The sequence below is a fragment of the Gopherus flavomarginatus genome, chromosome 6, assembly GCF_025201925.1.
Source record: "Gopherus flavomarginatus isolate rGopFla2 chromosome 6, rGopFla2.mat.asm, whole genome shotgun sequence".
Lineage (NCBI taxonomy): Eukaryota > Metazoa > Chordata > Testudines > Testudinidae > Gopherus > Gopherus flavomarginatus.
In genome coordinates this window covers 138,603,112-138,630,244 of record NC_066622.1, presented here as the reverse complement: position 1 = coordinate 138,630,244, position 27,133 = coordinate 138,603,112, and the positions used below count along the sequence as shown (strand labels likewise).

Sequence of the window (27,133 nt, the reverse complement as noted above, 5' to 3'; positions counted from 1 at the left end):
AATCCACTCATCTGAGCTCCTGCACAGAGCAGGAAATTCAGGTACATGAGTGGGTCTTCCAGGGACCAACAGCGATGGGTCCAGCCCATCACCCTGCATAAGGTGGGGAGCCAAAGCCTGTTCCCAGCTTGTTGCTCTTGTTATAACAACCCTGCTGAACACCCCTGCAGCTGGGGGAGCCCGGCTCTGAATTTCACAGCCCAGGCCCCTCCCTTGTTAAAAATCCATATTAGTAGCACAGATTAAAGGGGCTACTCCTCTCCCACCCCCGATCCTCCTCAGCCTCCGTCCCAGCTTTGTCCCAGAGCGGCAGGCCGCGTGTGCCGGTTAGTATGTGATCAGATTGATTGTTATTTTCTCAAGGCCTTTTCTATTCAATCCCCAAACCACCCGCATCTCAGAAAAGCTTCCGAAAGCCCTCACTTTATTTATTTATTTTTTATGTAAATGTGGCTGCTCCAGACTGATAGCAGTTGAGGGGAGGCGGGGGAGCCCTCCCTGGGCCCATACACCAAGATCCTGCCTTCTCCTAAAGCCCCACTTTCCCTGTGATTCCAGTCATGCCCGGCGTCTCCCTGCCTCTCTCCCCTTCGGCCTGGGCTACGAGCCGGGTTTGTACCGATGTAAACCGATAGTTACACTGGTGCCACCCCCCGGGGAGGCAGGCACAGCGGTACAATGGGGCAACTTGTTTCCATCTTGGTGGGAAGCACCTGGCATGTCACTGGGGCAACCACAAACAGACCATCCTTGGAATGTCCCTGGAGCCCTGGCTGGCCGGATCTGGCCCCTGCTTGCGTTGAGCATGATCCTTGGCTCCCAGGCCAGAACCCAGCCAGCAGTGCCGCCTCTGGTGGTGTTTTGTGGGTGGCGTAAAGCCCTAGCTCCCGGAGGCACGGGAATGAGGGAGACCCTCCGCTCGCCTTTAAAAAGGAGAGAACCAGGTCCTGGCCCGCCCCCCAGAGCCGCTGGAAAAGGGCAGGGCACACGGGCTGGAGACCCGAGCCCCGTGTTTCTTCTTTTTGAAAAGCCGGGTGATTTTTTTAAGCCGGGTGCCTGGGTTTTGGGGCCGTCTGGCTCTTGGTTTGGCCCTGCCTGGCATGAGCCCCCCGCGCCCGGGCTAGGGCTAGCTGCTGGCAGTGGGGGGGGCTGGTCCCGCATCAGGGGGGTGCCCAGCCCCGGGCCGGCTCTGCCCTTTGTTTGCTCGGCCCGGCCCGGCCCGGCCCGGCGCGCCCCGCCTCCCGGGCGGCGGCGGGGCCTCTCTCGGGAGGGCTCGGGGAGGGGGTGGGTCTGTGCGTGTGCGGAGCTCGGAGGCGGCTCCATCCCCCCGCCGAGGGCCTGGCAGGCGAGCCGCGGCAGCAGCCATTGTTCCCGGGGAAGCTCGCGAACAAAGGAAGGGGCAGGCTCGGCCCGGCGCCCCACGCGGCCGGCCCCACTCGCGCCCGCGGCCCTCCGTGGGCAGCCCTGCGCGCTCGGCTCCGGCCCGGGGAACTTGGCAGCCGATGGGCGGCGGGGCGGGCGGGCCCGGGGCCGGGGCGCGCTAAGTTTCTCCCGGTCCCTGCGCTCCACCCCCCCGGCGGGAGCCCGGCTCTTCTCCTGGGTAAGTCGGGCTGGCGCGGGCCGGGCCCACGGGCGAGCGGCCCCGTGGGCTGCAGCGTCCCGCTTCGGAAAGCCGGGGGCCCCGGGACGGTTCTGGCCAAGTGCAGCCTTTGGGCTCCGGGGCCGGCGTGGCGAGTCCGTGGCCCCGCCGTACGTGGGCCGGCCGAGCCCCGGGAACTCCTCCATGGCGCAGATCTACCGCTAAGTCCGGGGGTCCATGTCCCGGAGACCCCCCCCCCCCGTGTCCCCACTTGCTCCGTGTTCCTGGGCCCCGGGGTCCCCCCCCTTCAGTTCTGCAAAGTTTGGAGGTGGGACAGTGGCTGTTCTCTGGGGTTTCTCTGTGCTGAGCCCCCTGCCTGGAGGGGGGCATCCCCTGCTCCCTCCCCCCCGTCTTTGTGTTTTAAATTCTGAAGTGAATTATAGGGCTCAGGGGAGAGGGACTGACAGCAGCTCCCTGGCCTCCTGTGGGGACAAGGGCTGTCCTGTTCAGCCCCCCTCAGTCCCCATCTGCTGTACCCCCCAGCTGCTATCCCGCGCGTGTACCCCTCTGGGCTCCTTCCTCCTGGCCGGCTGCCCCCTTTGCTACTCCCCTCCTGCTCGCCCTGTGGCTTTGTCAGGGCCCCCCCATTCCCCCCGCCCTTTGGTACAGGACATTGCAGGGTTCCCCTGTTCCCCATGTGTGCGGGGATGGGGCAGGCCTTGCGATATGGTGGCCCAGTGTCCACAGGGACTATCAAGTACAATGTGTCAGGGATAGAAACCCCTGGGTCCAGGCTTCGTGCCATCCACCTGTTGGCCCCAGAGCCATGTTACTGTAGAATCCTCCCTTAAAGGGGTTTCACTCTCGGTTCTGAAGCACCCGCTGTCAGAGACAGGATCCCAGACTAGATGGACCAGTGGCTGGATCAGACATGGCAGGAGGCCCAGGGGCTACCACTGTACTGATAATAAATAGACGAAGCATTGACCTGATGTGAGATGACGGTTCCGCTGTTTGCGGCCAGGGCTGGAAGGGGTGTTTGGCAACCCACCGTTGATGCCGGCCAAGCCCCAGAAACTCCACACTGAGCTGGAAATCCTGCTCGCTGGTTACACGGGAAGTTCTGGGGCAGGGACTGTCTTTTTGTTCTGTGGTTGTTCAGCATGTGGGGTTCTGCTCCGGGATGGGGGCTCACTGGTGCTACCACGGTGCAGAGTCTAATCATCCTACATCTGTTGCTGTGAAATGAACATGTGTGGGAATGTTAGGCTGGTGGCGTTCTGTCTGAGCACCCGTTGTGACAGCCCTGGATACGGTACCGCAGCCCCAGGGTGCTCCCTGAACAGTCTCGCCCAGGGCACCCCCACGGAGCAGCTGCCTGGGTGGGGAAGACACTGCACTGTAGCAGGGAGTTGCACTCCAGGTGAATCCCGCTAGGTGCTAGCTGCCGAATTCCAGCTAGTGTTGTAACTCTCCAGTGTGGAGCAGATTGTGTAGCGTTGCATGCCAAGTAGGTGGAGTTGAATGTGAACCCCCCACTCCTCCCAGGCTTGCCAGCTAGCACGTGTGGGCGAGTTTGAACACATTAGCTAACGCCCTCTAACATCCTGCCCTCCAATCCTGTATTGACTGCGTAGCCATAACGCCTGGGTGCTGGATTCGTGGAGTGGGACCCCACAGGATGGTTTCTGCTCCGACGCCTGTACGGCCTGTGACTGGAGACAACAGGTGGGTGCAGGCAGACCGGAGAGGAGAGGAAAACAATGAGAAAGGATGGGCCAGCGTGTTAAGCAGTGGTCTCAGGTCTTGGCCAGTTGTCTAGCATAGCTTCAACTGTAAAGTCTGGGGGGCAGGGTCTGTTTGCTCTTGTGTCTGTCCAGCGCCCGGCGCGCTGAGGTCGTGGTCTGGGTCTGGGCCCCGGGGCTGTACCACAGTATGGGTGATGTGAGCTGTGCGGTGCGGACAGTCTCCCCTGAAATACCCCCATTGCAACAATCAGCGCGCAGCTCAGGCGACCGGTAGCAAAGGGATGAAGGTTGGAGATGACCCTCCTGAGAGGTGAGCCGGTGTTCCCTTCTCACAGCAGCATGTGGAGGCTCTGTACCTATGCACAACAGGCACGTCCACACTGCAGCATAAGCTCCGGATTCAAACTCAGCCTCAAACCGAGCTCCTCTTCCGCCTACACGCCAGTCACACTAACCCAGGCTCGGACCCAGGGCCTCATGGGGGCGGCGAGTCCGACCCCAAGTCAAGCCGGGACCCAGGGTTCAAGCCCTGTTGCTTTGCAGTGCAGACGCAGCCCCACTGGACCCGTGCTCTGGGAGTTTGCTGAAAGTATCCCACAATGCCCTGGGCCGACTCCCTTTGTCCTCGGGCCAGCTGTGTTCCCGCGCTGCCCCACGCACAAAGGGCTCGAGTGGCCCCATTCTGGGAGGGTGCTGGGAAATCTGGGATGTGGGTGGTTAGACTTGTCCCTGCATAACGCTGTGTAGACGCTGGAGCCCCAGGCTGGGGTCTGGGCTCAACAGTTCCACACCTGGGGTTACAGAGGAGTGAAGCTGCTCACGCCCCAGGTTAACAAACCCAGGGTCTGCTCCCTCGAGCTCTGCTAACCCAGGGCTTGCACTGCCGCGTAGACAGACCCAGTAAGAGCGAGTCTCTACTCCGCAGAGCTCCCAGCCTAGACAATTATGGGATTATGGGAAACTGAGGCACGGGAGATTAAGTGACTTGCCCAGGATCCCACGTGGGGATCTGGCTCCCGAACCCAGTTCATGCTACTTCCCCTGTCATATTCTTATAACTTGTCTTCTCGCGCCTTCTAGTGGGAGCTAGGATGTTTGTTACTTCGTCCTGTGTAACGAGTGCAGTCTCTAATACCTGCTCTGCCAGGGTACTGCACCCTGTGTGGGGCAGGCTGAGCCCTGGGCGCTGGAGCTAGTTTTCTGATTTAAAATAGCAAACCCATTTTGTGATCTGCCCCTCCCCCCGCCCACAGAAGTGGGGGTCTTTGTGTGTAGCTGGGATCATTCCTGGAAAAAATCTGTTTCAGATTAAGCCCCCAAAGCTGCAGTGTGTTGGGAATTAAAATAGTGGGGGTGGGACGAAGTGCATTGTGGATCCACAGCTTGTGAACGCCGGGGATACAGGTCTCTCTTCATCCCTTCGGAGTCAGGGTGGGAGGGAGGGAGGCTGTCTTATGGGTCAGGCCATGGACTGAGGGATCTGGGTTCAGTCCCTGGGTGTATGTCCTTGGGGGAGTTGCCCTGTGTCCGATCTGCACCTGTGAGATGGGAATAACATCACCATGACCCAGCTGAGGTGCCTGTGTCACCACTGCACTCTACTGCACAGAGATACCTGCCTTGCTGTGTGTCATGGGCCCAGTACTGCAGGTAGCTGAAGGAGAGTCTCAGGTCCCTTTGGAGTAGGAAGTCCTGAGTTCTATTGTTACTTTTACTGGGTAATTCTGACTCTCCTGTGTGCAGCAGTGAAGCGAGAGGTGCCTACAAATCCCCGAGATACTTAGCTCCCTGGCAGCGAGGTGTGAGGGCTGGTTAATATTTGTCCAGGACTTGGTAGATGGAAAGTGCTACAGATATATGGGGTGGGGAGATAACCCACAGTATTTGGGTTGCCTCAGTGCTTGTGTGATTGACTTGTGACTTGGCCCTGTAGTTTCAGTGGGTCTCTCTCTGGGACCCAGACCGGGAGCTCCCCTGCTTGTTGGACTGTTCGTAGATTCCTGCTGTCCCTGCTGGGGAGACTTTCTTTGCTCTGCCTTCTGAGCCAGAGCTGCTCTTGCCAGCCAGCGTTTGGGGCCTGGGTGGGAAATTTGTAACCTCTTCCATTTGATCTTTGCTCTCCTCGCTCGCCCTTCCCCAGATCTGTGCATCTCCCAATCAAAGCACTGTACAAGCTAGGGTCCCCTCAACAGACCCTGCCTGGAGTGGAGAGGGCAGAGGAGCAAGTGGCTGTTTTTTCTAGTTTGTTTGCTTTGTGAGAGTCTTTGCTGCTTCTCCTGCAGAGCGGGTCAGTTTCCCGGGGTTGTCAGCTTTCTTCATCTGATTCGAGTCTGGCACTTCTGGTGGTTTTCTCAGGCCCAGCTCTTGGAGTCAGGAGATTCTGGGCAAACCTTGGCTTTTGTTACAGTAAATTACTAGGCCTTGTGGGAACGGGCAGAGGACGTCCTGAGGCTGTGACCCAAGTGTGACCATAAAGGCTCAGAAACTCGAAAGCAAATGAAAAGATTTTGAAAGAAATCTCATGATTTGGGCAGCCTGACTCACAGGTGGGGAAAGCGGCGCACGGAGGTGAAGTGACTTGATTAAGGCCACATGCTGAATGCCTGGCAAAGACAGGAATTAAACGCTGACGTCCTTGGCTTCGAGTCCCGAGCTCAGCTTTATGGACCACATGTCTCTGTCTCTCTCTGTCAAGGGGCTTGTTCCGTTGCGCAGGAGCGGGGAGCGTGTGGTGTTGTGCAGGAGATCAGAGGAGCAGATTGTTTAGACCAGAATGCATCCCTGTTCACCCTCTGGGTTCCCTTCTTCATCCCTGGAGTACGGGAGCACCCCCTCGTTGTCAGAGGTCGCTCTGTGGCACCATGCCTCTGTTTCCCCCCTCTTCCCCGGGCACCAGAGAGCCACCTTGTCTCCTGTGGGATCAGGGCTGACTGCAGTTCCCACGTTCTGCGCTGTGTGCAGCCCGGCAGGGCTTCTCCCCAGCGTAACAAGCCCTCGCTGCCACGCCTGCTCTCCATTAAGTCAGTTTATTTTTCCAGACAAGCAGATAACAGACAAAACTGGCCCTCAGCTCACACTTTGGTCTGGGGCTTCTCAGCGTCCCTCCTGGGATCTCTGGTAATCCTGCTTCTTGCAACTTCCCAGTCCTGCCAGCTCCCTTCTTACCGCTGGTTCAGCTGGATCCCCAGCCCCAGGGCTGCTTCCCGAGCATCTGGCTCCTTGTTCTGGAGACCCACCACTGCTCTGTGGTTCCTCCCGCCTGGCGCAGCCTGCCCCACTCGCACCGCCTCTTCCTGCCCTCTGATAGGCCGCTCTAGCCCCAGGAGTCCCCTGCCTCCTTTCATTGGCTCTGACCCGGAGCTGGGCCCGGTCTGCCCCAGGGACCCACTATCCTGTGACAAGCCCCTTTCTCTTGCAGTCGGTCCTCACGCCCATCGGAGGAAGTTGCAGGAGCCTGTAAGCTCTTCCGGGCAGGGACCACATTATCTCTGTGCATGCACAGCGCAGCATATTACAGGAGCACTTGCAGAGAATAGCAGTGCTGCGGGCTCCAGTGCTGGCTGTCCCCGGGGAGCTCTGAAGGCTGTGCTGACCAGGATGCCTTGAGGAGCAACACCTGGTTTCTCTATCCGGCTGGCCTGTGTATCCTGTGGTAGCTTGGTAGCTAGAGTATCCCGTAAGTTCTATGCACCTGCTCCAACAGTGGCCTTTGTATCCAGGGAGCAGCCAGGGTCTGCACACAAGATGGGAAGTAGGGCTCCTGGGTGCTACCGTAACACCAGTAATTAATAATCACAGTCCTGTGTTGTGAATGAAATGACGCTGTCCGAGCAGCAGCATCCCAGAGGTGTTAGGTCAGCGAGGAAACCCACCAGGCAGGTGTTGTTCACGGGCCCTTCCAGGCCCTGGGGAGAGGGATGGTCAGGGATTGTCATGGCACACATTGAGCTTTGAGAGAATGCCTGTGGCTGAGTAATATGTGGGGCTAACATTCTGTCCCTCAGCCATGGTCGTGACCCCCTGAGCGTCCTGTATGTGGGAGCGACGCCCCAGGAGTCATTCTGCCCTGGCTACGTGGACGTCGAAGGAAGCTGCTCTGTGTTCTGTTGAAAGCAGAAGCCCCCAAACTGTTGCTTGTGTCAAAGTAGCACCCAGAGGCACCAGTCAAGCCCAGGGCCCCGTTGGGCAGGGCTGGACAGATGCAGTGCCAGGCGAGCTGCAGTGATTTAAGGTCTAGTGTGACTTGTAACGATTGAGTTACCCAGTGCACACCCCTGCGTGCGCACTCTGATTTCTGTTCAAGAGCGGCTGATTTCAGTTTAGTTTACACTGATTCCTAATGGTCTGAAGCTAACCTGGAATAATCCAGAGTGGGTCAGGAACAAATTAAGTTAAACTGACACCACTTCTGCATGTAGACAAGACCCAAAGCAGTGTAACAGAGAAGCGGAGAGTGAGATAGGAACGTGCAGTTGCACACATCGGCCATAGGGTGCCCTGTCATTTTTGTCACTCCCACCAAGTAAGCATTGCTCCTGGAAGTGGAATCTGAACTCTGTGCTCTGGATTCTGTTTGGTGTTGCCGAGTCGGGGCCGGGGCTCCTGGAGCAAACATCGCTGTGAGATGAAAGGGTCGGGTTGTTGAAGAAGTCCGTGCTGTCCCGTTCTGCAGCTCACCCTGTGCCCCGACCTGCAGCTTTGTCCAAGCGCTCTGAGTCTCAGGACGTCCAGCGATGTCCCATCTCGGCGCAGTAGGCGGTGCATACCGGGTGCGTACCGGCTCCATCAGTTCCGCTCACCGAGAGCTCACGGCGAGGGGCTGAAGCGTCACCCTGATAGGAAGACAGCGCTGGCGCTTGGGCAGCTGTCCTCGAGGTGGCTCCTGGAGACTACATGTCCCAGCATGCAACACCCTGCCCTGCTGCAAATAAAAACTGCTTGGCTCAAACTGGAGCACTGCATGCTGGGATCTGCAATCTCCATGGGCTGGGCGGGTGCCCAGCTGGACTTGCCAGCAGGCTGGTGTTTCCAGACCCAGCTGGGGAGAAGATGCTGGGCAGATCTCTCTGCCTTTCCAGCCAGTTCTGAATGGTGCAGTCCACTAGCACACTCAGGCAGGCCTGACCCCCACTAGCCAGAGACCAGGACGCCAGACAAAGTGGGAGGAGAGTGAGCAATGCCCTGCTGATCCAGCCCAACCCCCCAGCTGCTGGGGTCAGAAGAAAGTGCTCGGATGGCTCCCAACAGGTGCCGCCCTTGTGCCTGTTCTGGGGTGTCCGTATCCAGCTGGTGGGGGTTTGACGGAATCCACACGCCCCCGGCTCTCTCATCTCCCCTATGCAGAGCCCCCTGATGGGGAGAAGAGTCTCCCTCGTGCCGCCACCCCAGCCTAGGGGTTCTGGGTTCTGCTCCCAACGATGCTCCAGCCATCCCCAGGCAGCAGCAGCCATGCAATTCTTCACAGCCTCCCTGCTGGTGCCAGCCGGGGACTCTCAAAACAGCAGCAGGGAACGCGGCCGAAGTCTTGCTAATCGTACTCTGCTGCTCTGCGGAGATGTGCTGGTGGCAGACTCAGGAGGGCAGTGCTGGGTCAGGTCACCCAGGGAAGGTTTTCTTTGCTGCCACGAAGGTGAAAACCCCTTTCTTAAGAGGAAAGCTGCCCGCTCCCCGGAAGGTTTTCTCACTGGCTGCTGGCGAGGGCATTTTTCGAGTGTGTAACAGCACAACAGTGTTATTGGTTCAGCTCTGTAGCCGTGCGTGGTGCTGAATGGTCAACAGGATCCTGTCCCAAGCACTCTGGTTCGGAGAGGGCTCAGCGAGGCGCGCGGGGTGGAACGGGGTGTGAGAACTCTCAGACTCTTCGAGGGGGGTGTCTAATAGGGTTCTTGCGGCTACCATCGGCCAAGACTTGGAGCATGGATCTTGTTAAAGAGATGGAAAGTTTAAAGGGATAAATAGAGACTGAGTGGATATTTCTTTGAATCAAAGGAAATTCGTGAGGCCGTATCTGCTCTGCAGAAGAATTCTTCCGTCAGCCTCTCTGCATCTGCACCCAGGGTTGGGACAGCCTCATGACAGCGCTCGGGGTGTGAATTTTTCACACCCCTAAGCTACGTGTCTGCTTTGATCTAATTTTTAAAGGTTAGACCAGGCCTAACTTACACTCCAGTGATACCAGTGAGGTTCAAACTGGTTTAAAACCCAGGTTTCAATAGGGGCTGGCACGGGTGGAACTCTTTCCTTCAGTTTCACAGCCGTTTGTTACCCTAGTGCAAATCCCTTCATGTCGTCTGGTCCGGAGGGAGCTCCCTCTCCATGGGTCCGAATGAACTGCAGGGAGAAGGGGGGACCTGATGCTCCAGGGATTTCTAAGGTGGAAAAGCCCCCAGGTTTCAGGTCTTGCTTATAGATTATAAAGAAGCAAAATATTGCCGCAAACTCAGTGGTGTAATTAACCTGACAACTGCACAGCTAGGCACATCAAAGTCAGGAAAGGCAAGAGTTGACGTTGCAGACGCACCCTTAACTCTGCCCCCTTGTACATGTGCAGTCTACAAGAATGCTGCATCTATTACATTTTCTTCTGCAACTTCGGATGCACGGTTTGCATCCTCTGGTGCTGCATACGGCTCTGTGTGGATCTGGTCCATAGCCCATTGAAGTCAGGGGGAATCACTGGCTTCATGGATTTGGGATTAGGTCCTGTGTGCCCTGCACAATCCTTGTAAGTCACATATGTGAACTTTTCTTGCGTCATTTACTACAGATTAAGTACAGATTCAAGGGAAGGGGAAACATGCTGGTGTGTACGGGCTGCCCTTGTTTCCAGCTAAGTTACCTGCCTCGTCCCCAGACTGCACCTCCGGAGTCTGTGCTGCAAATTGAAAAGAGAACGTGTAAAGACGATGACAGTTATTAAAATCCGTGCCTGGGACTTTGCCAAGGGAAAAGTCTGAATCAGCCACAAGGCACCAGACCACGATGAGAGCAGAAATAGTGTAAGTGCATGAGGGCAAAACCCTGGTGAGATACCACGCGTGTGTCTGCAGTTTGAGAGAGTGTTGTGGTGTTTGACTAAACGTGACTGAGCACTTCTCCTTGGGCCACGTCTCCCTCGTGTGAGTCTGGCATCCAGCACGGAGGGGCCCTGATCCAGACACGATCCTTTCTGCGCTCCTGCAGACGCAGGCAGCAGCAGCCAGGAACTGTGCTGTTGTTGTGGGGAGAGGAAATACCACGAGGTGTCGTGATTCATCGCAGGCCAAGTGCTTTTGTTTTAGCATCCACAGCTCTGTAGTGAAACGGGGGGATGGAACCGTCGCTGTGGGTCTCAGAGCCTAGGGGCTTTAGTGGCCGAGGGCTTTCCGAAGGAGGAGAGCGGTCAGTAAGGATGACGGAGTGATTGGGGCGTGGGGGTCTCGCTCTCTCATGCACGCACAGAGCCGAGGGGTTAGGAGGCAGTGAAGATGCAGGAGTGGAGCAGGCTGGAGACGGGGGCGCTGGCATGTGGCTTTCTGCGTTGTTTGGCCTCCAGTAAGCACCAGAGTTAACAGGGTGATTGGCCAGCGGGGTGAGATGGGCGCTTGTGGCTGCAGGAGTGTCTGATTTGAACATGGATAGTGGACTGGGAAGTGCAATGGGAAGAATCTCGCCTTGAAGATGTTAGTGGTGATATGGTCCAGCACTGGGCAATCACTGGGCAATTTGGGTACAGAGACCTTGGCTGCTTGGCAACTTGGCAAATGCACCATTCATATTTCCAACACCCCTGTTTTGGTCCAGGAGTTTCAGGCTCCGTTCTCAGTGCAGCCCTGCGACGAGGGCACTTCTCTGTTTGGAGCAGCTCCGTCTTTGCATCGCTCTGCGGTGCCGTCTCCTGCAGCGTTCGTGGTCAGAGGCGACTGCGGGACTTGTCAGTGGCTGATCTCACACTGGGGGAGCCTGATGGGCCCTCCAGCAGCTCCGACACCCCCGTGCTGCTCCCCAAGCTTTCACAGCCCCGCTGTTGGTCGTTCAGGCAGCAAGGAGGGTTCTTGGGAGCAGCCCCAATGGAGGTTGTGGCCCCGGCAGTTCCAGGGGGCAGGATGATCCTGTGCGGATGGAGGTTGCCGGGTCTGCCTGGCTGTTCCCAGCTCCCATCCATGCCACTGGCTCTGTGCCCAGGGGAGAGGCTGCGGGGGTGGAGTTGCTGACTTGCGGCATGCAGAGGGAGCCAAGGATGGGAGTGACGGGGCCAGGGAGAATTCCCTCCCCACATCACATGCCTCCTTGGCTCCAGCTGCTCCTGGGGGAGCAGGCGTGCCGAGCCCGGCGCTGGGCCAGGGATCAGGTCCTGCTGGGGCTGCAGGAGTGGCAGCGGGCAGAGACCACTCTGGCATTGATCCCGCAATCCAGGCAGGACGGCCTGGTGGGGCTCCCCACGCTGGCCAAGGCTGGATCCCAGTGGTGCTCAGCTTTGATAGGATGAATTACCTGGGTCTATCGGACACGTGGCCCTGCCAGCCCCTGCCCTGGGGGTGCTGGGCGAGGCCAGGCTGGCCCTGGTTGAGTGGGCACCAGGCCGGGTTGTCGGCGGAGCTGGCGTGTGGGGTTGCCGACCGGCCAGGTGACAGAGGGTGCTGGTATCAGTGTGGGAATGGCCAGAGAGCCCAGCCCATCCCCCCAGCGCCCATGGCTGGAGGGGGCAGAGGGATCTCTGGGAATGTTGGCTGGGCCAGTCCATGTGGGGCAAAGCTCTGGCAGCCCCTCACCCAGGAATCGGGTACCAGGCAAAGAGCAAGGCACAGGATTTTCATCAGTCGGGGGCAGGAGGTAGTTAAGTAGTTACTGACCCGGTGTCTGGAACCCATGAGCTTCCGAGCCAGACCAACAAGCCCTGCACGGACCCCCCCCAGCTCCCCCTTGTCCGTCCCAGAACCACCCTGGCCCTGCCCACCAGAGGAGCCAGCATGGCCCAAGATCGGCCTGGCCCCCCTTTGCCCCCAATGCTGTGCAGATGCAAAGACCCCTCTGAGTTTGTGGTCACCCACTGATCTCTGCTGTCTCTGCCCTGAGCCTGTCCGGGGCCCGGCACCAGGTGTTCATAAGGGAGCTGGGAGTCTCAGGTCCAGCCAGGCCCCAGACACGCTGGCTCCAGGGCAGGCAGGGCAGGATCAGCCTCCCCACCTCTCCCCTCCCCTCCAAACTGGTCTGTCTCTGCCTGCTGCCAGACAGGGACCGGAGGGGCGGGCGTGCCCCACGCTGCCCTGCATTGCTCACATTCCTGTCGGAGCAGGGTGGTGGGGGGGGAGATCCTGGCCCTTGTGCCCCACCCCAGCCTGGCGGCACCGAATGGGGGCTGGTTCTTTTGGACCGGCCAGAGCCTAGGCTGTGAGCTGGGCTCGCCAGTGACCCCTGCTGGACCCACAGTGTCAGTGCGGTGTGGGGAGCAGTGCCTGGCCCTCTGGGGCTGCTGTGACGCAGGGCCCTTGAGGGGATTGGAAAGGGAACAAAAATCCCAACTGCAGCCCCCTGCTATTTTCCCCCCCTCTCCCCAGCTCTGTCGGAGCCCCTCACTCCCGACCTGCAGCCCCCTGCTTCCCCCCTGCCCAGCTCTGCCGGTTCCCCTCAGTCCTGACCCGCAGCCCCTGCTAGCCCAGCCCTGGGCTCCCGCTCTGGTGCCATCATTATGCCTCCAGTGTGCCATGGCTCAGCGCCCCCTCAGCCGAGGACTGTGCAGAGATGATGCCCAGCTCTGGGGCAGTTTGCAGAGGTGGCGAAGCTGCCCCCAGAGTAGGATGAGGTTCCCCAAACACGGCTGGGTCCGTGAGCTCCCAGGACCGGAGGGCAGCTGAGGAGACCCGTGTCCTTGGCCCCTGGCTCCGAGCGGGCTCCTTCCAGTCCCTCAGCCCCTCCCGGCTGCACCGCCGGCAGGGCTCAGAGTGCCGGGGGGGAGGGGGGGGTGTGCCTAGCTGGATGGGCCCGATCCTGCCGGGGCCCAGCTGCAATATGCACTGCTCACTCTGTCCCATGCCGAGCGCTGGGGGCTGTGGATCCCACTGACCTGCTCCCCCCTCTCTCTGTCTCTCCCACCAGGCTGTTCCTCTAAGTCATTCAAGCTGTACTCGCCAAAGGAGCCCCCCAACGGCAACGCCTTCCCCCCTTTCCACCCGGGCACCATGCTGGATCGAGATGTGGGGTGAGTGACAGCGGTGGGGCCAGTTATCTGCCGGGTTCAGGGCCTCCCCCGTCCTTCGAAGCAGCAGGGCCGATGTGGCGCAGCCAGGAACACGCAGGCTGAGGTGCCGGGCAGCAGGCGGGGGGTTAATAGCCCTGTGTGACGTTATTGATATAAACTGGAACCATATAGAACATGGTTCTGGCAGGATCCAACTGAGAGTGCCAATTCAGGACCAATTGCTCAAACAGGGCAGTCACAGCCCTAGGCTGGGGTTTTTCCAGCTCTAAGGCACCAAACCAGCCAGACAAAAATGACTTCAGTTTCACCCCACTGGCCAACCACAAGTCACACAAGCAATTTCCTTAGACACTCCAGTCTCCCAGTATCACCACCAGTGTCACCCGTCCTGGGGATGAATGGTTATGAAAACCAACACCCCAGTAAAAGAAAAAGGTTCTCTCGATCCCAAAGGACGAAGCCCCAGACCCAGGTCAATATACACATCAGATCTTACCCACAAATCACGCTGTTGCCAATCCTTTAGAATCTAAAATCTAAACGTTTATTTATAAAGGGAAAAAGGTAGAGCTGAGAGCTAGAATTGGTTACATGGAATCAATTCCATACAGTGATGGCAAAGTTCTTAGTTCAGGCTTGTAGCAATGATGGAGTAAACTGCAGGTTCAAATCAAGTCTGGAGAACATCCCCCGCTGGGATGGGTCATCAGTCCTTTGTGTAGAGCTTCAGTTTGTAGCAAAGTCCCTCCAGAGGTTAAGAAGCAGGATTGAAGACAAGATGGAGATGAGGCATCAGCCTTATATAGGCTTTTCCAGGTGTAAGAACACTTCTTTGTTCTTACTGTGGAAAATTACAGCAAAATGGAGTTTGGAGTCACATGGGCAAGTCCCTGCACACCCTGCTGAGTCACAAGGCGTATCTGCCTCCTCTCAATGGGTCAATTGTGTAGCTGATGGTCCTTAATGGGCCATCAAGCAGACTGAGCAGAGCTAACACCAACTTGTCTGGGGTGTTTTCCAGAACTGCAGCACCAATTTGAAATACAGACAGTATACAGCCAATACTTATAACTTCAACTACATAATGATACAGACATACAGACAGCATAATCATAACCAGCAACCCATAACCTGGTCTTAGACACCTTATATGACCCCCTTTACATAGGATTTGGTGCCACTACAGGACCTTGATTGCAAACCATGTTCTATATGGTTCCAGTTTATATCAATAACGTCACACCCTGAGAGGTGGATGAATGGCCTGGAAGACCCAGTGATCCTTGAGGTGTCCTCGACTCCCCTGGGCTCTGGGGGGAGCTGAGGAGGCTCAGCCGAAGGGCAGCACCGGGGTGGGTTACTCCCCACAATGCAATGGGGCAGCCATTGGCACTTATGCCCCAGCACCTCCTCCCTGGCTCCCAGCTCCTGGTGTAAAGCAGCAGTGGGTCCGGGCAGGTCCGACCTCCCCTGCCCCCCGATGGGGGTCACACAGTGTGTTTGGGGTTCATCCTCGGGGTCCATTTGTTGCCCTGCCCCCGGCCGGGCCTGGGTTTCCCTCGCCGCGCTCTGGCCAGGTGGCTCCCATGGCACCTGATCACTGGAGGGAACCTCCCGTGGGCACCTGGGGCAGGAGGTGCCTCCAGCCTGCTCTCTGCTCCGGGCCGGTCTCGGGGTCCCTGTGTGGGGGGAATCTACCCCATTGCAGAGAGAGCTGCCAGCTCAGGCTGGGGGCAGAGCGCCCCGGGCAGCCTGTCACTCGGGGGGCAGGGGCTGTGGTGACAACACAGACTATGTCTGAGGCTCCATGGGGACCTGCCCTAACTGCCTGTCGGTGCCTCTCTCCGCAGACCTACCCCGATGTACCCGCCAACGTACCTGGAACCCGGGATAGGGTAAGAGCTTCCGTGCCGGGGGCCGGGGGTCACTGCTCACGCTGGAGGGGCTCCCGCCTGGGGGTGGGAGGCAGCAGGAGTCCTGTCAGTGCCGCCCAACCTGGGGCCGAGAGGGGAGAGCTGGCTTGTAGCCCCATGCAGCCCCCTGGGCTAAACGAGCTGTGGGACATCAGTGCCCGCTCAGGGGTTGAGCAGCGTAGGGGCCACCCTGGGGCAGGCTGTGCCCCAAGGCCCGGTTCTGCCCTCCTTGCACGGGAGCACTCAGCGCAGGGCGGGCTGGGGCAGGAGCGGGGAGCATGGGGACAGGGAGTGTTGGGGGTGGGGTGGGGAGCATGGGGCGGGCTGGGGCAGGAAGCATGGGGACAGGGAGTGTGGGGATGGGGTGGGGAGTGTGGGGGCGGGCAGGGGGTGGGGAGCATGGGGCGGGCTGGGGCAGGGAGCATGGGGGCGGGGAGCGCAGGGGCTGGGTGGGGAGCATAGGGCAGACTGGGGCCAGGGCCGGCTGGGGCCAGGGCCGGGGCAGGGAGCATGGGGGTGAGCTGAGGCGGGGACCATGGGGGCGGGCTGGGACCAGGGCGGGCAGCGTGGGGGTGGGGCTGGGGCCAGGAGTGCGGGGGTGAGGCAGGGAGTGCAGGACGGGGACCACGGGGTGGGGCTGGGGCGGGGCTGGTGTTGGGGCAGGAAGCATGGGGGTGGGGAGTGCATGGGAGGGCTAGGCCGGGGCTGAGAGTGCGGGGGCGGGGAGCGCGGGGGTGGGGCGGGGCCAGGGCTGGGAGCGCGGGGGAAAGGCGGGGCTGGGGCGGGAAGCTTGGGGGTAGAGAGCACAGGGGCGGGCTGGGCCGGGGCAGGGAGCGCTGGGCGGGCTGGGCTGGGGCGGGGCCGGGGCTGGGAGCGCAGGGCCGGGCTGGGCCGGGGCCGGGAGCATGGGGGTGAGGTGGGCTGGGCAGGGAGCGCGGGGGTGAGGCGGGGCCGGGGCTGGGAGCGTGGGGCGGGAGCGCAGGGGCGGGCTGGGCCGGGGCCGGGAGCATGGGGGGTGGGGTGGGCCGGGGCGGGAGCGCAGGGGCCGGGAGCACAGGGGCGAGGCGGGGCCGGGGCTGGGAGCGCGGGGCGGGAGCGCAGGGGTGGGGTGGGGCTGGGGCTGGGAGTGCGGGGGCGAGGCGGGGCCGGGGCTGGGAGCATGGGGGTGGGGTGGACTGGGCGGGGAGCGCGGGGGTGAGGCAGGGGCGGGCTGGGCCGGGGCCGGGAGCATGGGGGTGGGGGTGGACTGGGCGGGGAGCGCCGGGGCTGGGAGCGCGGAGCGGGAGCGCGGGGGTGAGGCGGGGCCGGGGCTGGGAGCGCAGGGGCGGGCTGGGCCGGGGCTGGGAGCATGGGGGTGGGGTGGACTGGGCGGGGAGCGCCGGGGCTGGGAGCGCGGAGCGGGAGCGCGGGGGCGAGGCGGGGCCGGGAGCGCGGGGGTGAGGCGGGGCCGGGGCCGGGAGCGCGGGGCGGGAGCGCAGGGGCGGGCTGGGCCGGGGCCGGGAACATGAGGGTGGGGTGGACTGGGCGGGGAGCGCGGGGGCGAGGCGGGGCCGGGGCCAGGAGCGCGGGGGCGAGGCGGGGCAGGGGCTGGGAGCGCGGGGCGGGAGTGCAGGGGCGGGCTGGGCCGGGGCCGGGAACATGAGGGTGGGGTGGACTGGACGGGGAGCGCGGTGGCTAGGTGGGGCCGGGGCTGGGAGCGCGGGGTGGGAGCGCAGGGGCGGGCGGGGCAGGGGCTGGGAGTGCGGGGTGGGAGCGCAGGGGCGGGCTGGGCGTGGCCGTGCCCCGCTGATTGGCCGTGCTGCACTTGCTTGGCAGGAGGCACACGCCATACGGGAACCAGACCGACTACAGGATATTCGAGCTGAACAAGCGGCTGCAGAACTGGACAGAGGTGTGTGACGGGGCTGGGGAGGGGGAGTGTGGGATCCCTGGGTGCTCCTGGGTAGCCTCACGCCCGCTCCCGGCCCCTCTGCACTGGCCCTGCTCCCTCCTGCTGGGGGCTGGCTCAGGGTGGAGTGTTGCCTGCTGGCCGTGGCCACACAGCCTGTGTCTACGCTGGCAGAGACCCCGTGAGTGACTGGCCAGGGCCCGGGGGCCTTACAGCTCCCTGTCTCAGCCCGGCCAGGATGGAGGGTCCCAGGCCCCCCGGCGGGGCGGGTTCTCTCCCCTCTCCGTGACCCTGCGCCGTTTCCCGCCCCCAGGAATGTGACAATCTCTGGTGGGACGCCTTCACCACAGAGTTCTTCGAGGACGACGCTATGCTAACGATCACCTTCTGCCTGGAGGATGGACCAAAGAGATACAGTGAGTGGCTGTGGGCCGGGCTCCCTGGGCACTGCTGGGACCCCGCCCCGACGAAGCTGGGGACGGGCTTACAGCCGATCTGCAATGCCGAGTTCTGGACGGGCTGGACGGGTCCTTGGGCTGGGGGCCCCGAGCGGCTGCACTGGGTCTGTATCGAGCTTCTCTGGGGCTGGTTCTGGGCTTGGCTCTGGGGTAGAGCTGAGCTCTCTGTCAGACCCCGATACCACAGTGATGGGCACCTCCCCAGTCCCATGAATGGGGGGCGAGGACCCTGCCTGTATGACCTCAGGGACAGGGGCAAAGTGGCACCAGTGGCGGGGAGCCTAGGGTGGCTTCTTGCCACAGGGCTGTCTCGTCCTGTAGGCTGCCCGCCCCACACCTCTCAGAGCAGCTCCCCTGTGCCCCACGGCTGCTGTGTGAGCTGGGTTCCTCAGTGCCTGGCTCCTGGCCCATTGCGCCGGAGGCCGGGGGGTGGCAGGGCGGTAGCCGGGGGCGCCTGGCCAGCTGGGGCTCCAGGGAAGCCGGGCTCTGACTCTCTTCCTCCCTCTCTCCCCTCCCCACTGCAGCCATCGGCCGGACTCTGATTCCCCGTTACTTCCGCAGCATCTTTGAGGGGGGGGCCACGGAGCTGTACTACGTCCTCAAGCACCCCAAGGAGTCCTTCCACAACAACTTCGTCTCGCTGGACTGCGACCAGTGCACCATGGTGACCCAGCACGGCAAGCCCATGTTCACGCAGGTACTGCAGGGCTGGAGAGCCCATTCCAGGGCGTGGCCCTGGGCACCGCGGCGGTGCTGGCCCTCGGGAGACGATCAGCCACCGAGTACTTACCAGTGCAGGAGGGTATCGGGGGTTCCTGGGAGCCGCCGAGGTACCAGCCTGGGCACCCCGTGTGGCTGTGCCTGCCCCTGCCTGCCCTGCAGCCTGAGGTGTTGGCAGGTCAGAGCGTGTTCGGGCGAAGGGGAGGTGGGCGCTGTGCAAGGGGGGCCAGCAGCTGCCAGCCGCATGGGCTCAGGGCACTGGAGTCTGTCTGGGGCTGCAGGCTGGCAGAGCCGGAGGCCTGTCTGCTGGCACCATGGGCGAGGAGGCTTGACCGGCCCTCGCCGGGTGGGAGCCCAGGTGCGGTTTATCCACGGGGAGGGGGATAGCAGATCAGAGCCGGGAGGGGTCGAGGGAACTCAGCCGGCTCTCGGGGTGTTTGGGTTTGACGTCCTGCCCCCCCAGGTGTGCGTGGAGGGGCGGCTCTACCTGGAGTTCATGTTCGACGACATGATGAGGATAAAGACGTGGCACTTCAGCATCCGGCAGCATCGGGAGCTCATTCCCCGCAGCATCCTCGCCATGCATGTGAGTGCCTGGGTCTGTGCCAAGGGCGTGCAGCTGAGCCCAGGGCCTCAGCAGGGCTGCGGCATGGCCGGGGGCAGGAGTCCCTGGGGCCAGGGGGTGCGGCTCTCTCCTCACACACACACACACACCCACACACACACACACCCCAGGCCGTGGGCGCGGGTGCTGTGACGCTGCTTGCTCAGCCGTCTCTTCGCCATGCGAATCTGCAGGGGACCAGGCTGGGCTGACCAGAATTCGAGGGGCGGGAGGCTGTGCTGTCTGAGGGCTGTTCCCAGCCCGAGCGCGGCTGAGGTGTCCCTGTCCCCCTGCTCTCTAGGCACAGGACCCCCAGATGCTGGACCAGCTGTCCAAGAACATCACCCGCTGCGGGCTGTCCAACTCCACCCTCAACTACCTCCGGGTACGTGTGTGCGGAGCGCGGGGGGGGGGGGGGGGGGCGGCTCTGTCAGGGGGCTCAAGACTCTTCCTGCCTGAGGGCTCTGTGGTTATCGCCCTGGGGGGCGGCTCTAGGGCTCTGCCCCGCGACCCTGGGAGTCCTGCCTGGAGAGCGGAGTCCCCAGCCCAGACACCACGGTGGCAGACGGGTGCTGGCTGGGGAGAGGAGGACCTGGAGGGGTGGGGGAGTATTTATGCAAATATGGAATGCATATTCATGAGCTGTGCACATTGTAGGACACTGTCATGCCTACCAGGACCCCCCCCAGTGTTTGGTGGCCTGTTATTGCCCTGGGGGGGTCCCACCCGACTGGGGGACGGTCCGGAGCTCCTGCCTGGGGGGTCTGGCGGAGGGGATACGTGGGGCTGGGGCAGGGCAGGGGGTGCGGGTGGGGTACTGTGTGACGGTGGGGGGGTGGTTCTGTGGCTGTGCCCAGGGTCCCGGGGGGCGCGGGCTCAGCCGCTGTGGTGGCATCGCGCTGTGCAGTGGATGCTGAGTTCCCGCCCCCCCCCCAGCTCTGCGTCATCCTGGAGCCGATGCAGGAGCTGATGTCGCGGCACAAGACCTACAGCCTCAGCCCCCGCGACTGCCTCAAGACCTGCTTGTTCCAGAAGTGGCAGCGGATGGTGGCGCCGCCAGGTGAGACCCCGGGGCCCGTAGCACCTGGGAGGGAGGGGGGCCGGTTCGCTCTGTGGCCCCCCCTGGCTGGGCGTCCCTTCCCTGGGCAGTGGGGCTGGGCAGGGGAGCCAGCGAAGGGGAGGGCCGGGGCCCCCCTACCACTCCAGCCCAGCCTGGTTAACAGCCCCCTCCCCCCCAGCTGAGCCGGCGCGGCAGCAGCCCAGCAAGCGCCGGAAACGGAAGATGTCGGGGGGCAGCACCATGAGCTCCAGCGGCGGCAACGCGAACAACAGCAACAGCAAGAAGAAGAGTCCGGCCAGCACCTTCGCCCTGTCCAGTCAGGTACCTGTAAGCATCCCGTTTGCATTTCTCTTCCCCGCCCCGCCCCGCCGAGCCGCCCCCAGAGAGCCCTCGCCGAGCCGCCCCCAGAGAGCCCTCGCCCAGCCGAGCCGCCCCCAGAGAGCCCTCGCCCAGCCGAGCCGCCCCCAGAGAGCCCTCGCCCAGCCGAGCCGCCCCCAGAGCCCTCGCCCAGCCGAGCCGCCCCCAGAGCCCTCGCCCAGGCCGGGCCCCGAGAGCCCTCACCCAGCCGCCCCCAGAGAGCCCTCGCCCAGCCGAGCTGCCCCCAGAGAGCCCTCGCCCAGCCGAGTCGCCCCCAGAGCCCTCGCCCAGGCCGGGCCCGGAGAGCCCTGGCTTCAGCTCCAGGGGGCTGAATGTGCAGGGACCGGCCAGGTCCCGGCCCCCGCTGGGCAGTTCCCCCACATCAGGCCTGAGCTGGGGGACGCGCTGAGCAGAGCTCCCGTCCTGCCGTGGCCACGTGGGATCTCAGGCTGGTCCTGGGCCGGTCCTGCTGATGTGCAGCGATTCCACTTTGCATGGGGATCCCGGCCCGCAGCGGAGCAGTGACCTGGGAGGGGGGAGGTCATACGGCCCAGCAGGTAACGCCCGGCATGGGACAAGGGGCAGTGGGGGGCCCAGGGGAGCGGGCCAATGGCCGGGGCTGCCTCCGCCTCGATTATGTTTCGGGACCGTCTCCCCTCTCAGGATGTGATGGTGGTGGGCGAGCCCACGCTGATGGGGGGCGAGTTCGGGGACGAGGACGAGCGGCTCATCACCCGGCTGGAGAACACACAGTTCGACGCCGCCAACGGCATCGACGACGAGGACAGCTTCAACAACTCGCCCGCGCTGGGCGCCAACAGCCCCTGGAACAGCAAGCCGCCCTCCAGCCAGGAGAGCAAGTCGGAGAACCCCACGTCGCAGGCCTCCCAGTAACGCCCGCCCGCCGCCCAGCCCACGCTGGCCAGGCCCAGCCACCCGGACGGTTGCCAAGGAAAGGGACTGGGAAGCGGATCGGTGCCGCCTGGTACCAGGGCATGGGGCCCCCGGCCCTGCCAGCCACCCAACCCCCGCTCTCTGCACTCCTGCCTTCCCATGGGGCCCCCGCTCTCCCCCACACAGGGCTGGGGCCATTGTATCCACCCCCCAGCCCATGTTCCCTGGCCTGCCCTTGCCAAATGGGGGAGCCCGGCCCTGGGGAGAGGGGGGTTTGCTTCCGTAGCTCCCGCCCGTTACCACCTGACCCCCTCCTTCGATAGGGAAACCAGCAGCCGGCGAGCGCCCGAGGAGCAGGGTTGGGGCTCCCCGAGTCGCGGTACACTGAGGCAGGGTGCGATGTGGAGCGAAGTGAGTGCGTTGCTCCAGCCCCACAACCCACGAAGCGGCTGCTTCTCCCGTCCCCCTCTGAGCTGGCCCGGTGCAGCCTGCAAGCATCCCCTACGCGGGGCTGGTTGATTGGGCTTTGGGGCAGGTAGCCATTCGGGAGGCTCGTCCCTGTCGTGCCCCCCTCTGGCCGCTGGGGAGGTGGCAGTCAGGCAGGGCTGGGAGAGGTTTTTCCCTCAGGCCGAGGTGGAGCGTTGTGTATATAGAAACCTGCCATGGAGAGGAATCCCCTTAAACCTGGGGCTGGGAAGGGAGGAGGGGTCAGAGGCCGAAATGGAAAAGCACCCCAAGTCCACGCCGTTTCCTTGCTGTTCCTCTCGCTCTGTGTGCGTCGGCCTGGGCCCTGGCCCGGCCCCGGGCTCCTGGGCCCCCCCAACTGTTTTTTTAAAAATAATATTAAAATTGTAAGTTTAAAAAAAAGTCCCCCCTCCCCCACACTCCTTCACCCTGACACCCCCCCCATGACCTGCCCTGATTTTTGTACAGGCCTCTAGATCCCTTGGGAGTTGTGTTTTATACCGTTCAGAGAGCTTCAGACCCAGGAGAGACTTTGCAGACTTCCTTTCCAATCCCTCCAGGGGCGGGGGGAGCCCCCACCCCCTCCATGTAAATCTTGTGTGCTGTAGTCCCCACCCCCCGGTTTGTGTACCTTGTGCTTGTACATTTCCGCGCTGTAGACGGTGTATGATCCTGTTCTTTCAATGTGTTCTTACTAGAGCAGCTGCCTCCTTTGATGTTAGGGGAAACCAGAAGAATAATGATGATTTTTAAAAGGAAAATCCTTCCCCGGCTTCTTCCGAGCAGGCAGGCGGGGGGAAGGGAGCGCCGTCACCAGTTCACACGCAGGGCGTTCGCGGGCGTCGGGTGGGGACAGGCAGGGGAAAGGGGCGCTGTCACCAGTTCACCCCGGGGTGTTCGTGGGTGTCAGGGCTGGGCCAGGGGGTGGGGACAGGCAGGGGGAAGGGGATGCCATTACCAGTTCACCCCCGGGGCGTTGGTGGGGGCTGGGGACAGGCGATTCGGGGTGGTTACCCAGCACTCTGCACAGGGGAGGTGATGGCCGCCCACACTCCTGCGGTGGGACAGCTCTGTATGGCCAGGTGCATTACTGGGCACCCGGCCGGGCTGGGGTCAGGGCAGATCAGCTACAGCAGGGCCGCTGAGCCTGGGGGGCCACGAATGGGTGGGCAGGGGGGTGGAGTGGGTGTTCTCTGCTCCCACCCCTCCCTGCACAGAGCGTGGTAGAGCAGGTGCCATCGAGGGGTGCCCTGCGGGCTGGGCTGGGGAGCGTGGCAGCAGGTCTGTAACAGCCCAAGGTGCCCCCATGCCCTGGTGCCAGCCACTGGCCAAAGGCTGGTTTCAGGCCCCAGCTCCGGGCTGGGAGACGGAGTCAGTGACTTTCCCTGCCCAACCTGCAGTGTTCGGGTCCCAGTGACCACCAGGGGGCGCCCCTGCACCACACCAGGTGGCAGTGCCCCCCCGGTCCCTGTTCTCGGGTCACCCAGACAGGGGGCCGGCCACTGTGGGTCCCTTCGGTTGCCCCCTTTGGGGATGGGGGCTCAGCGTCTCCTGCCCCCTCGGGCTGCTCTCGGGTCACTTCCCGCCTGCTGGGGGCCTAGAACTGGCAGGCTGGGGACAGGAGGGCCCTGGTGCCGGGGTCTCCTCCTCTGCGCGTCCCCAGCCCGGCTCCTGCACTGTCCCAAGCCGGGGACTCCTGCCGCTAAAGGCCCGGGGCAGATCTGAGCCCCGTCGACACTGCTTGTACTGCTGCCCCTCGCGTGGGAACAGTGTCCTTCAGAGGGTGGCACCGTCCCTCCCCCATCCTGGGCCCCACTTCCTCTCCCATCTGACGGCCCAGACTAGCTCTCTGTCTGGGGTGGGGTCACTGGAAAGCCCCCCCTTCGGGGCACCTGGCTTAGACTCCAGGCAGCCCTGGTGTCCTTCCGGCGCATGTCCCCACCGAGGTGCCCGGCTAGCGCCTCTGCCTGGGGCCGCCCCAGGTCAGTGTTCCCTTGGCCTGTGGGAGGCTGAGAGAGAAGCAGGAGGCCTGGACGCTTTGGGGGGGGGGGGGGGGGGCGGCTCTCGAGCATTGGGACCAGCCTGTCCACAGAGGCTGGGGAGGGAAATGGGTGAGTGGGGGATCTCTCACCTCCCCATTGCTGTGGCTTGGCATGAAATGGTGACGTGTGCCCCCTGCATCACCCCCTGGGCAGCAGTAATGAGCCCCCCGCCCTGCCCTGCCTCACCCTGGGCACCACAATGTGTCCCCCGCATCACCCCCTGGGCAGCCGTAATGTGCCGCCTGCCCCATTCACTCCTGGGCAGTCGTAATGAACCCCCGCCCTGCCCCGCCTCACCCCGGGCACCATAATATGGCACACTCTAATCCTGCCTTCTTTTCTTTTCTTTTCTTTTTCCTCGTTTATGCCATTTTGGGGCCATGTACGGTACCAATAAAAACGACTTTCATTTGAGGCTGTCCTGGGCTGTTCTTTCCAAAAGCCGCTCAGCTCCGGAGGCAGGTGTCCCCCACAGACCCTGCTCTGTGGCCTGCCCGGGGTGGCACATCCCCCTTATCGGGTTACCCTGCCTCCGGCACTGCTGAGCGGTAGCCAGACGTCCCGGCCTTGTTAACGAGCCCAGTTTGCACATCGACTCCAGCTGAGGGCCTGGCCCCGCGCGCAGGATTAAGAAGCAGCTTTTTCCTCTCGGGCTCCTGTTCTGCACCCAGCCAGGGAGCCCCCTGAAATGCCTTGCCTGGTGCCTTGCTACTCTCATCCATGCCCTCCATGTGGACCCATCGCCTGGAGCGCTCTCCTGCTGTACATAGCCCCCCGAAGCAGTGACGGGCTGCACCCGCTCGACCCCATTTCCCTGAGGAGACTGTCCGCTGGGATTCCCCCAGCTCTGGGGGCGTGTGGGGCTGGAGGGACTGCACCCTGGAGAAGGGCTGGGCCGGTTACAACATTCACTGGAGGCTCAGCGAGCTGCTGGCGTCTGGCTCCGGCAGGGACATGGCAGCTCCAGCTTGTGCCGTGGAAATGGCTTGGCCTCGCATTCTGCCCAAGCCTTGCCAGGTGCCATGGCCCGGGGCAGGCACGCTGCGGGAGGACCGGTGGCCGTACAGGGACGGGATCCTCAGCCCCAGGGAGGGCGGTGTCTCGGCAGGGGCTGCGCCAGCCTGGCTGCAGCTAGACCAGCAGCTCCCCCCAGCGACCCCCATGAACGCCCAGCTTTGCAGTAGCGGCACCTGCCTGGCTGTGCTGCAGGGATCACAGCTCAGCGTGCCCCTGAGCGACACAGCCCCGCTACAGCATCCGTCCGGCAGCGCCAGGCATGACAAATAGCCCCCTGAGAACCCAAACCCCAACCCCAGGGCCGAGGGTCTGCGTCTGCCCCGGCCCCAGAGCCGTTGGGGCTGTGGGTCAGGTTCCGTGGGCTGCAGGGTGTTGTGCTGAGCCAGCCCTTCGCCTTCACTGGGCCACTCCGGCACTTCCTGCAGACTGGCACCTCTCCCGCTCTGCACTGCAATCCCCCAGCCACCCACGCACAGGGAGTGCCAGTGGGCACGTGCCCATGGCTGCTTCACTTGCTGGCTTCATCGCTACGGGCAGCAGCTTTTTAAGGTTTGTGTCTCTATGTAACACCAGCGATTGCAGACCATCCTTGCTCCTGGTGCCCCCCACAGCCCAGGCCCTTCTGCGGTGCAGGGGTGATGCTCGCTGCCCTCCACCATCGCGGGGTGCCTTGGGCTGGCAGGGCCCCCCCATCTCCGGGCAGAGGGGACAGCTCAGCCTTCCCACCTCAGGCAAATAACAGAGTGGGCTTTTGGCTTGGGGCCTGCACTGCTCGCCCATGGGAGCACGGCCTGGACGTGCAGGCACAGCCCAAGGCACTGCCCATTGTGGAGTTCAGCTGGGGCCAGACCCTCTCCCCTTGGTCAGGCCTGGTGCCCACCGCGGACCAGCGGGCAGCCAGACTTCATGTCCAGCAGCGGGTAACTGGCAGGAGAGCCCTGCGACCGCCTCAGAGCAGATGCTGATGAGGGCAGGGCCGTATCTACATGGAAGGGCCTTCCTGGAAGCCTTGGTGGAAGGGGAGAGGGAGGGAGAGGTTATAGGGAGCCAGCACCATGGGAGGGTTGCTCCAGGAGAATTGTCTGCACCAGCACAAGCCCTGACCTGCTGCAAGCCAGGGCAGGCAGAGGGGTTGGCATGTCTGGCTGGGCCCAGGATGGGCCGGGCACATGGGGTGGGGCACATGGAGTTGAATCCACCCAGCTGCCTGCAGGAGCAGAGCTAGCAGCAGCCAAACAGGCAGGTGGACTAGTGCAGACGCTCTGAGCAGAAGCGGGAACCTGGGTACGGTCTGATGGGGACAGGGCCCCTCTGTGCTGGGGGTGCCACACCTGCCTTGAAGGATCAAACAGCTCTGGGCCTGCCCAGCCTGGTTGCCAGCACATCAGGAGGCTGCCCGTCCCCTGGATCTCCATCTTCCACCCGCCCTGTGCCGAGAACGGTGATTGTGGTGCGTGCCGGGAAATGCGCCCGTGCAGGAGCCAGCACGGCAGGCAGGCTGCTCCGACTGCCGAGAGGCTGGGGCCTGCTGCTGGCTCACGTGCCTGGCTGCCAAGGAACCATGCCCCTCAGCATAGCCGCCCACCTGGGTGAGCCGGGAGGGTTAGCGGTGCCAGTGGCCAGCACATCCGCTTCCTTGTGCGTTTGCTCGCGTCCATTCCATGTTAGGTGTGCGCTTGCTGCACGCACCGGTGCCGGACGCTGTCCCCTCAGCGCTGTCCGTAGGGGACCGGCTCTGGCACCCTCGAGTGACGCGTGGATGCGCCGGTGTGAGGGGCGCCGCCAGCTCCCCCGCCACCAGTTCCTTCTTACCACCAGTGTCGGCGCTGAAACGCTGCCTTCCCTCGGCAAGCTTCCGCCTCTCAACTGCTCGTTGCGAACATCACTGTTTATAGTTGTTAGTTTTTTAGGTCCCTCAGTGTGGTTTCGTGTTAGTTTGCACTCCCGGACGGGACTTAGCCTAGGAATGGGGCATGCCCTGATCCCCAGGCTTCAAACCTTGTGACTGTTTCAAGAAGCCCCCGCCAGTCGGGGACCCCCACAAGAGCTGTTTGAAGTGCTCGGGGGGAAACTCACGTTAGCGACAAGTCATATCTGTGAATATTTCAAACCGCGGACCGACAAGGAGCGGGACACTCGTCTCTGGGGGCTCTTTATGGAGTCAGCCCTTGTGCCGGCCCTGGGGACGACCAGGTCAGACTCCACCCCAGC

The 27,133-nt window shown here is 62.5% G+C and overlaps 1 protein-coding gene across 3 annotated transcripts in view; it reads left to right on the top strand.

Annotated features, from left to right (window-relative positions):
- LDB1 (LIM domain binding 1) overlaps positions 1-22,624 on the top strand; it is a 44,589-nt gene extending 21,965 nt beyond the window's left edge. The window contains exons 1-11 of one of the 3 annotated variants that reach the window (XM_050958201.1): positions 1,484-1,600; positions 13,402-13,504; positions 15,355-15,399; positions 17,233-17,308; positions 17,619-17,721; positions 18,288-18,460; positions 18,947-19,069; positions 19,389-19,472; positions 20,024-20,147; positions 20,326-20,474; positions 21,168-22,624. In XM_050958201.1, the coding sequence (XP_050814158.1) occupies positions 13,485-13,504; positions 15,355-15,399; positions 17,233-17,308; positions 17,619-17,721; positions 18,288-18,460; positions 18,947-19,069; positions 19,389-19,472; positions 20,024-20,147; positions 20,326-20,474; positions 21,168-21,398 (1,128 nt within the window). In that variant the 5' untranslated portion in view covers positions 1,484-1,600; positions 13,402-13,484 and the 3' untranslated portion in view covers positions 21,399-22,624. Of the gene's footprint in view, positions 1-1,483; positions 1,601-13,401; positions 13,505-15,354; positions 15,400-17,232; positions 17,309-17,618; positions 17,722-18,287; positions 18,461-18,946; positions 19,070-19,388; positions 19,473-20,023; positions 20,148-20,325; positions 20,475-21,167 lie in introns of those variants that run through there. The other 2 variants (XM_050958200.1, XM_050958199.1) reach the window with 2 other exon arrangements.
- The last annotated feature ends 4,509 nt before the right edge of the window (positions 22,625-27,133 follow it).